The 11,564-nt window shown below is 36.8% G+C and overlaps 1 protein-coding gene across 1 annotated transcript in view; it reads right to left on the bottom strand.

Annotated features, from left to right (window-relative positions):
* Positions 1–226: 226 nt before the first annotated feature.
* Positions 227–11,564, bottom strand: part of luzp2 (leucine zipper protein 2) — a 147,197-nt gene continuing 135,859 nt past the window's right edge. Inside the window, exons 10-12 of the mRNA XM_031751500.2 lie at positions 9,635–9,739; positions 6,456–6,530; positions 227–1,123 (exon numbers count right to left, since the gene is read on the bottom strand). Coding sequence (XP_031607360.1) covers positions 1,016–1,123; positions 6,456–6,530; positions 9,635–9,739 — 288 coding nt within the window. The 3' untranslated portion in view covers positions 227–1,015. The remainder of the gene's footprint in view (positions 1,124–6,455; positions 6,531–9,634; positions 9,740–11,564) is intronic.

Below are 11,564 nucleotides of genomic sequence, written 5' to 3'. Positions count from 1 at the left end.
TGTAGGATTTCTTTGAAGAAAACCTCAAGTGCGCTTTTTTGATATAAATATGTTCATATTTATTATTAGATGTTTATAATCCAAAAAATACATACACTGTTTCGATAACCAATTAAATATATCAACCGGTGTCTCCTCGAGCAGTTCATATTCACAGGGCGAAAAACCGGAACTTTCTTCGCGACAAGAAATGTTTTCTGCCGTTAATCACAAACATACTCACTAATTTCTTTCCCACAAATAACCATTTATTCTTCACACATTTACTGAAAATTACAATTTATTGAAAGGACACAGAAAGGTCAGATAACACAGATACATGTAGCTAGGAGTTACTACTCAGTGCATGGCACATTCTCAGGGAGACGACCCATTGTGAGTCTTTGGCTCTTTGCCTCTGGAGTGTTAAAGGCAGAAAGAGTGCTGAAATATTAAATGTTGAACAGTTGGCCAGCCAACTTGAGCCTCTATATTTCAAAATGTGGAGGAGTAAATTAACCTTGCTACAATGAGTGACAAACAATATTCTAAGTTGGGTAGTAGTAGTAGTAGTAATAGTAGTGGTAGGAGTACTTTTTTATTTGTCAATTGATATACTTATCACAGGATACAGTGTCAGACCTCACCAGTGCAAAGGGATTTTCTAGAAAGATCACACATTTAGAAAGCAGTGTCCTCACTCGGAACAAAACTCAGATAAGTAAACAACAAATGAACGATCATGAAACAAGTTACCAGTGCCATTGCTACCTTTGAAAAAAATTTCTAAACGCATGCCATTTTACTATGGAGGTTTTTTTAGATGACAGTTTGAAATTTGTTGACAATTCCAGTGTCTCAGCTCTTGCTAACGATGCTGATATGCGCATGTGTGCATGTGTGTCGAAAAAGTGAGTGTGTGTCTGTGTGTGTGTGTGTGTGTGCACGCGTTTTGTAGAAGTGTGCGAGTATGTGCTCTTAGAAAGATCCTTCAGGCAATGCAGTAGATCTGCGCTCCCGTTGATATGCCGTCCTCTCAGTTGTATTTATGGGGCTTTGTCTTTTTGCTGCTGCCTCCCTCTGCCTCGTCATTGTCGTGTGTGGGCTTTGTGTCGAATTTTCCACTCTGCACTTGGCTCTTTTCCTGTTAGGTTCAGAAGATAAAGAATAATAATGAGGCAAGACTGACACAATGGTGTTCAATAGTAGGCATATGGCGGTTTGTAATCTTAGCAGAAAATACCCCCTAAATCTATATGAAATACAAAGAAAATTAAAAAAGTAAAACACGGCAAGTCTTTCATATGATGACGGCTGCTATGCTTCTATATTCAGAGTGCTTCTCTCTACTTGTCCTAGTCCTTATGCTGTCTAGCATCTGTCCTATTTAGATGCTACCACAGTTGCATCAGTTGATGCAGCCAAATGTGTTGCCTTTGAAAGACTGATAGCTACTGGCCTGCATCAGCCCGTCCTCCCCAAACATAATAATTCACCGTAGTGTAATTGCTGGTTGTCACATCCACAGCTACATAGTCACTAAAAAGTGCATTTGGGTAGCTTTTTTGTAAAGTTGCACCAGCAAATTCAAACACACACACACACACACACACACACACACACACACACACACACACACACACACACACACACACACAAACAAAAGGCATATATTTAGGCTTTTTTTGTGAACAAAAGAACTTCAAAGTGTGTCCTGCAGTTTAAACCAGTATCTAGGTACAGGGAACCTTTCCTTCTCCTAAAATTTTTGTAGATTTTTTAAAAATCCTGGATTGTTTACATTAACAGCTGTCACTCCCACTGTTGATACGCAGATTAGAGCTGAATCATCTCCGGGATTTGAATTGCAAAGCCTGCTTACTTGTACTCGGGCTTTATCCTGTTTACTTGCAAAACAGAGGGGCTACTCACATGAAACACAGCTACACTGAAAAACTGGAGGTCGAAACTCTGCAGAGTACATTAAAAATTAATTGATGATACAACTTACTGTGTAATAGTGACACAGTTATACAAATCACAACTTGGTAATCTTCACAAAGAAAATATGTGATGGGGTTAGCATGATATATGCTTGGGTGCTATGCTAATATCAGAATAAACCCTTTTGTCCCATCACCATATAATTTGATGCTTGTTGAAAGTGGGTTTGGCCACTTTTAGACATGAATATCAAAGTATTTGTTCCCATAGTGTTTTTAAATTTGGGATAAAGAGGTTTTTGTTTTTTTTTGTGGACATGAAAAGCACCTCAGCTTGGTATCTTACGTTCCCCTGACTCACAGGAGTGATTATCATGCTTCAGTTCACATAGTTTTTGACAACTCAGTGACTTTGTTTCTAGACTTGAGGAATCCTTTGACAACTTTTTTTAAGTGTCAAATGTAGCAACTTTTTTTGATAAACAACTGGGCATACTGCTTTGTTCTCGCTCTCCATCCACGGGCATATCTTGCTCTGTTCTATTCTGTTTAGTGGCAGTAAACTCTAAACAGAACTGTATTATATTTGCATGCTGTTATTTAGTCTGAATCTGTGTATTGTGTGGAAAGAAAATAAGAAAGAAATTCTCTTGTCTCTAATTTTCTCTTTGTGTGATCATTTTGACTTATGTGTATTAATTTTGTCAGATGACTTCTAGCTGTAAAATCAAACACACATCCTCCGCCAGTCATGTTCAATCTCTTAGGACAGAAAATGCCATATCTGAGAATGGCTAATAAAAGGAGAAGATTAGGATGGGAAACAAACAGAGAGTGGGCAGGAGGAAAAGTGTTATGGACAGACAAATCTAAGCTTAAGGTGTTTGGGTCAAATAGAAGATTGAGAGTAGGAAATGAAAAAATGCTAGAGGTGTGCTTGACATCTGTCAAGAATGGTGGAGAAATGCGTTGCTCTGCTGGTGATAAATTACAAGATTGATTACCAGCAAAGAGATGGGATAATGGGATCTTGAACAAGAAAAGCTACCACTCCATTTTGCAATGTCATGTCATACCCTGTCAGCACCACTTGATTGCAACCAATTTCCCGTTACAACAGGACAATGACCAAAAGCACAACTCTGAACTATGCAAAAACCATTTCAAGAAGAGCCTGTAAGCTGGCATTTTGTCTATAGTACAGTGGCTAGCATGGGTCTCTGAGCTTTTGTAGAAACAGGTTGTCTTCATGCAAGAATTGGCCATCAAACCAATTATTTTGGAGGTGCTTGAGGAATTAGAATAAGATTACCTTAACAGACTTACGGCTTGCATAAAAAACGTTCTTCATAATTTTAATATTGTATTCATAGATAGATAAATAGATAAATATTTTAGTTTTTTAAACTTTGTTTCAAAGCTTTTTTGATAGAATCATATATCTAATCCAGTGGCCGAGAATCAATCATGCTTCCTTTCATCTCTTCATCTGCAGGCAAGCATGATTCCTCACTTAATGCACTCTCGTGATTTCTTTCCACCCACTTTGATGTGAGATTGGGATTTTTTACTGTGTATATCTTATTTTTCACCACCAACAACTCTCTTGAGAACATCCAGTAGTTTTAGTTGACGGTAGATTTTTGGAAAAACTTTCAGGAGCTTTGTCAGCAGAACTAAGAATGTCACCCTACAAGCAGACATTCATAGTTCTGCTTTAAAGCCAATGTAGCCAACAATATGGCTGACGGACAGAAAAGAAATCTGAAATAATTTTCATGTTTTCACCCTTTTGAATTTATTCTGATTCATCCTGACTCTGTACTTAATAATAAATAACCCAAAACAGTCGTACGACAACATTTTTACATTGCATGGAAATTGTGAGATTTTTATTTTATTTTTTATTTTTTGCCTACAGATACATCCAACAGAAATATCACTATCTATATAATACTTTAAAATACACCACTAAACACATACTACTGATTGAATAACATCATTATTAGCAAAATAGGTGAAAGCAGAAGGAATTCTTTGGAAGCCTAAAACATATTTTTGCTCAATTTTTCCTAAAATGACTTTGAATCATAAACAGTAGCTGTTTATTTGAATGACTTCATAGCTGCCTTAGTGGATTTTTATCATTTCCTTAGTCACCCTTTGTGATTTTTATATTCCAGCTGGCGTGCTTCCACTTGCACATTTTTAATGAATTCAGGAATGTCATACACAAACATTACTCATGCTGTTGTGCTTCTGAAATATGCTCTGTTGCTTAAGAATGTCAAGATGTGCTAAAATGTTATGAAGTTATATGTTTGACCAATAGGAACACAGAAAAGAAAAAAAAAATGAACCAACTTTTTTTTCAATAAAGTTATTGATGTGTTTAAACATAATCTGAAATATAGATACATTGTATTAAATTTAAATGGCACACTGTTGCAATTTTTTAAAATATTGCTCTGTCACTCTGTGCATGACGAGGCCATGTCAGTCTGCCGGAGGAGGCTGAGTCAATAGATGAGGATTGTGCAATATATCTCACCTAAAGTGTAAATGTTTCCTTGTTTTTCTTTTTCATAACTACTGCTGCGCTGTACCAAACACAACAGGTACAAGACTACAAATACTTTTTCTTTCAAAAACATCTGAACATAAGGAGAAATGACACTTGGGTTCTCAGTCGCCACAAATCGAACATGAAAACACGTAATGAAGGTGGAGAAGTGACAGAAATACGGAGCACCTAAATGCAGATTGATCCACTGAGACTGGAATGCAAATTACTACTAATCAAACTGTTTACTACACCATGAATGGCAAGTGCTGTGCAAGAGGGATGAAAACTGACAGAAGGAAAAGAGTCTATTGTACATTTGGTACTGCAACACAATATGAAAATTTCCCAATTAGTGATCTAAGAAGGATGATAACTATATAACCATTACGTCTTACAATGTCATTAGACCGACCTGATGGTGATGGCTGAAAACTTTGCTACTGTTTTCCTGCATTTCTTGTTTTTCAAAGAAAACAATACTAGGATTAAAAATGTACTTTGTGCCCTTACAAGGTTTTCTTTTTGCAGTTACATTTTTTTGCTAGTCTTACATCTCGTATAGATTAGAGATAGAAGAACAGAAATGCCTTGAGGAATTCTTCTGACTCCCCTAACAAGTAACATCCTAGATTAAGTTCACTATATTAAATCGAAATCGAAATAGCATTACATCTCATAATGCTATAAATCAGTGACATAGTCCAAAGCGTTGCTACACAAGAAAACAATTGTTAAACTTTCACTGAATATCTCTCTGGCACAAATAAACCTGTGAAGTCAAATAAGCCCATTTGTCTCCTTTGTAATATTCTTGTACTCGTTTGCAAATACTCTGCATGTCTAAAAATGGATTGCTGCCACTTGGAATGCAAGACAGTTGCTCAGTTACACAGTATTGCACTGCATTGAAATGAGATGCATTGTTTTGCTGTACCATCTGCCACCACCAAACAGGTGTGACTCAATTCAATAATAGGATGAGGGAGGCAGTTAAGCATGGACTTTGACAGGACATTGAATATCACATACTGTAGGTGACATTGGCACACTGAATAATAGATTTTTATGGATTGGTTGTTTTTTTCCCCCATTTTTTTTTAGGAATGTGGTGTAGATGTTGTGTCTCGCTTGTGTCTTGATGAATCATCAACTGTGTTTCATTTGATGTCTTTGGGATGTACTTCATTATATACAGAGCTAAATCCGTTTGTTTAGTTAGTAGTTGTCAGGAAGTATGTCGTCACAATGTGTCAGCTACATCTGTGTTGCCTTTCTTTCCATATTGTCGTTTGAAAATGGCTTGTCATGCCATCTGTTTGATTACATTGCAGGATAATCCAAAAATTATTGTCAAAAAGCTATGACAGGGTAAAAACTGCTACACTATCTTGTCATAATACTATGTAATTATATATAAATATATATATATATCTATATCTATGTAGATATAGATATAGATATAGATATATATAAATATATAAATATATATATGTATATATCACTTGCTGGTAATGAAAGTGCATTGTATACAGTCAGATTCATTAATATTTGGACATAATTGAACAATATCCTCTGAAAATGGGAGACTCTAGATAAAAAAGATGACTGTAATTCCTAAGCAGTTAATACAGTACTTTTGTTAAATCCCTTGAATTTAAGCTGAATGTTTGCACTTCAATCACATCTTGGTTTTTAGGGTGATAGGGCTCTCTACACCACTGTGATGATGCACAAAGGCAAAATATTAAGAACTGTGTTTATTTTCCAAAAGACCTGACTGCATCTTTGACCAAATTTTAAACATGTATGCCTTCAATCTAAAGAAAATGGCATTAGGACTGCGATTGAATGAATTAACTTTTAAATGGATAAACCAATAAAATAAACTAACATAAAACATCACTGTACTAATGAAAAATATGTCAGCATACAAAGTCATGTTTCCATATAAATCCAGTGACACACACCTGCTGTTGCTCTGGTAGCTTTCTGCTTTCTGGAGCTGATTCCTCCGTCTGATTCTGGAAGCAGTCACTCCCGGTCTGAGAGGACAATATGAGGACAATATGAGTTGACGATGAGATGAGAAATACTTTATTTACCCAGTCATCCTAACTTTATTTTTTCATTACAGTAACTAAAATGATGAAGAAAAAACATATACCCCTTTGCCAGACAGATATATTGTATTACAGAGGGTGATAAGCTGATGTAGCAGAGTACAGTGTCCCAGCTTTATGTATTCAGTGAAAACAGATAAATAATCTCACATCAGTCAAATTCATATACCTCTCATTTTTACAAATAAGCTTCAAGGAATCATGGACTTCAACAACGACAGAGTAAGCTGCTTATCTCATTCTCATTATAAGAGCAATTTAGCCTTATATATGCACTTTAAATGTTTAAAAGTATTTATTTATTAGTCAATTAAGAAATTATTATTCAAAATATAAAGAACTGGATTGGTTGTTTAAAAAAAAGAGAAAGCAACTATGTGAAGCTGCTGATTGTTGAAAATCAGTGATTGTTGTAATTTATAATAAATACTAAAATAGTAATTATTTACACGATCTGTGATGTTTTTGTTAGTGCTATCAGTGTTAATCTCGTTAAAATGACGTTAACGCCATACCCACATTAACGCGGCGAATCTCCGTTACCAAGTTAGCGCGGATTGCGTGCGTGGGGCTGCACTGCGGCAACGTGTTAATGAGCTAATCGCGGTAACGCGTTGACACGTTGACGCCATGCAGTCCCACGCATGGGTTGATCCGCACTAACTCACTAATTGAGATTTGCCGCGTTAATGGAATTATGGCGTTAAGGTCATTTTAACGAGATTAGCGCTGACAGCACTAGTTTTTGTATCAGCTGAATGTAAATCCTGTCTATAAAACACAGATAATTTGTTAAAGTACAGCAAGGCCATCACATTTAATTTTCAAACCAGGGACACACTGCAAGCTATACATGCTCATACAAATTGTCTTTTTTCATTTCCTCCCCGCCCACAGAGAGAAAAGGACAAGGGGGAAATGCAGCAATGATCATGGGCAAACACGAGTCTCTGTTTCAAATATGTCTCCTCTTATCTGTATCAGCATGTTTCTCCCTTTTCACGACCCTGCCAAAATTATATAATCAATTATGAGACGCCAGTGAACATTGTTTTTGGCACAATTTCATTAAGGAACAATCTCTTTGACACAGTTTCCACACAGGGCAATTTCCTTCCAGGGCAGCACTCCTCACTATTCCCCTGTCTCCTGTAGTCTATCAACTTATGCCTGTAATAGTTCTTGATAGCCACTTGTCAAAAATCCTTACAGGCTCTGTTCACTTCCTCTGCTTCTTCAGAGCCTCTTGATTTTGACATTGTTGGAAACAGTCTTTTGGAGCCCCCCTCATAGCTGACTGCTCACAGTTGCCCGGACCTTGGAGAAGCAAGTCTCTTGTCTGAGGTACCAAAGTCCTTCATGAAAAAAATCTGAACAGGAGAGGTCAGTGACTGCTCCACACTCTCCTTCCTCAATAACTGCTGTCAAAGTGTCAATGAGGCTCTGAGTGAAGAGCTCTTTGAAGTAAGTGTGAATGTGCAAATTTTGTCTTCACTGCAACTACAGTATTTTCCCATGCAATAGCAGGTCAAATGAACGCACTACCTTGTTAGTGAGTTTCAAGGATGTAACAAAAACATTTTCCTTCTCAATTAATCTTTAAGGATTTTTGTATTCATTATTTTGCTTAAATGTACTTATACTGATGTACAGACATGTCTTACAGCCCAAATCAGGATTTCAGAATTGCATTTTGTTTGACCCATAGTTCAGTATGAATATCCAATTTAAAATGACAAACAAAAAGAAAAGCACCAAATCAATACTGCTAGTTTATTCAACTCATTAAAATGAACTTCTTATGCTCATTTACAAATGAACATTTTTATGGGACTCTATTCAAGAAGATTTGCACGATTCACAGATAAAAATAATCCTTATTGATTTTTCACTGGGCCTTGCCGCAATAGCTCAGTTCATCCACTGCCTGAAACAAGTTGTTTTAGCTCCCTTGCACTCATTGAACCAAACTTTCTCATGACAAGCTCCCTGTTGTAAATTGAAGGTTTGAACTGAAGGTGGATCAGGCTTCTGTGCTCATAGCTAAACCTCCGTGACTGAGGGATATAGGCAATAAGTGGGCTGATAACAGCATGTACCCATCTGGGCTGGTTAGTACCGGGCAAAACAACATTGATCATGAAGGATCCCCACAAAGGTACAAGGGCATCTAACTGCCAGCCAATTACCTGCTTCTCCACAACATGAAAGCTCTTCTAAACCATCACAGGAACCAAACCGAGAAGTCATTTGAGTCAACAAATGAGCATAGCTTAGAAAGCCTATGACTCAATACGCCACACATCGATATTGCTTGGCACAATGCAACACTAGTAGTACACTACTAATGTTCAACAGGAACTCAGCGGGACTGTGGAAGACCACTGGCAATCACAGAAGTCATAATCAAGAGTGGAATATACCAAAGTGATGCACTGTTAACACTACTCTTCTGCATTGGCTTCAAACCCCTAACCCAGCATATTGCTAAAAGTAGAAGTGGAGTGATCATCAGTCATCAGCTACATCCTGTACAAGGATGACATCAGCAGTGAGCAAGACATCGACTCACTGATCCATGTCACTAAGATCTACGAGGATATTGGGATCTCATTTGGACTGGATAAGAAAGGTAATCTAGACTGAAGTGATGGAGCTATAAAGAGTCAAGTGAGTTAAGCATGTCGGATCCATAATAAAGAAAAACATAATAGGTCACCTTCAATCTCCAAAGCCATGTAAAACTGTGTTATTAGTCTTCATGTAGCACATGGTGTTAGTAATGTGTAATTTCATTAAACCAAATTACTGCTGAGCTACACCAAAACTCCCAGCTAAAGATGCATCATTAAGTTGAACCTTGTTGCAGACCTTCTATAAAATTTTGTAATTCATGAACCCATTGAGGACACTTGGAGTAAAAGCGAGTTCTTTGATTTTTGATGAGGGACTTGAGTATGAATTTAGTGAACAATTGAAACTCAGATTAGAGAGGCCACTGTATTTTAATTACTCTAAAGGCTCACCTTTTCCATCTGGCACTCTTTGGCTCCACCGTTCTCTCTCCTCATGACACTGATGTTCATGGGTGATTTACTGGCAGTGACAATTCTCTGAACTTTGGAGATATCCTGCAGAGGGAAACAGAAATATAAACTTGGAGTTAAAAACACGTGCAAATAGGTTCATGATATAGCGGCAGCTCAGAGATTCTTCAAAACCAAGTAGTTCTAATTCAGTCACATATGTTTATTCGTGTAGTTATGTTCAATTTAATTTATTACAAGACAAAACAAACAAAAGTTTCTCAGTATTCCAAAATGTAGGTCTTATTTAATATCGCATGGTTGTTCATTTTGTATATTAGGGTTCTACTTAGACTAAAATAGATGATAAATCTGATGCATTGGTTTTTAAGTGTTCATATGTACAGTAACTGGATACCATCATACTTGCATAGTATTGTTGGGATCAGAATATGTTATGACACTAAATAAATAAATAAATAAATAAATGAATACACGGCTTTTACCAATCTTTCTGAGGTCTCAGATGTTGGACCTTAAAACAAGAATACCGCTGATGTCTGTATAGAAATACACAGACCACCTCAGAGTAAGAAGTAGTTGCAGTTCAGAAGGTAGATTTGGGATTCACTACTATGAGACCTGCACATGATCAACAATGATGTTTCAGTGAAGTGACCCACTGCAAACAGAGCCAAAGCAATTCTGAGATAGAGGAAGGAAAACAAGACGGACAGTCAGAGATGAAAAGGTTTTCTCTGGAGGTAGTAGAGCAATCCATATCGCTACCACCTGAAATGATGTCCACATAGAAAACATGACTTTTGCAAGGTTGATGCACTTTAAATCAGTAGTGCAAGAAATGCTCTATGCTTGAGTCCAAAAAGCAAAAACACACAAAAACAAGCAAAAAAGTAAAATAAAAGTAAATAAAAATGGATATGGGTTTCTGGAGAGTTACATGACAGTCATCATTTTGCTATTGAACATAGGAATTTATTCAAATACTGACAAATAATGGTATAGTATTATGGGACATGACTGATAACTTCTCAGGAAAAAGCAAAAACTTAGACTAGAAACATATTAATGTTCCTCATTATCTCACTAAACGCCTAATGTCATTTGAAATCTGATTTATAGCCTGTTTTTGGATCTGGTGAACATTTAAAAATTTTACGTACTTGCTTTAAGTAAGAGGCACTTTGTACTGTTGTACTGTATTGTTGTATATAAATAAACAGACAGATAATTTGTTAAAACATCACTTGCATCACACTGTCAATGTGTTTAGAAGCCAAAAAATAAGCTTACAAGTGTAGATTCTTAGCTTTAGTTTGAGAGTACAGTACAAATGGACGAAGAGTTTCTGCATTACATCTCTTTAATATGGCATCCCTATTTTTTATGGGACGAAATATAATTTGACAGTCCACTCAAAAGCTTCATGGACAGTTGCAGAGGATTCCATTATTTCTTCAATAATTACGCAGGTAAAAGTTCTGGAGTTGAAGGAGATGTGGCATTTGGGATCCTCATAATTCGCAATATGAGGATATGACCATGGTTGAATTGCATGGATTCCAGTGACCATGGATCAGAGAAGCAGCTGCATGAATTCTGAAGTATATGCAATAAACAAATACATAAAAGCCTGACCAACTGCACTGAGCATCGATTTCATTTGGTGGAGAAAAAAACAAACAGCAACTGAAGACGGCTGCACTAAAGGCATGGCAAAGCATCACAAATGAGGAAATCCATTCTTTGGTCATGTTCAGGAGATCCAGACTTCAGGCAGTGTTTAACAATGATTCCAGTGCATCACGTTATAATATTTTCTTTCAACCCCTTGAATAAATGTTCTACACTCTACACTCGTGTAGATGCAGACACCATCTTTTCACTCATCATACCATTTTGTCTGGTA

Source organism: Oreochromis aureus, linkage group 1 (assembly GCF_013358895.1).
Source record: "Oreochromis aureus strain Israel breed Guangdong linkage group 1, ZZ_aureus, whole genome shotgun sequence".
NCBI classification, from domain to species: domain Eukaryota; kingdom Metazoa; phylum Chordata; class Actinopteri; order Cichliformes; family Cichlidae; genus Oreochromis; species Oreochromis aureus.
Note: the sequence above shows the minus strand (reverse complement) of the source record. Positions and strands in the feature narration are given on the sequence as shown.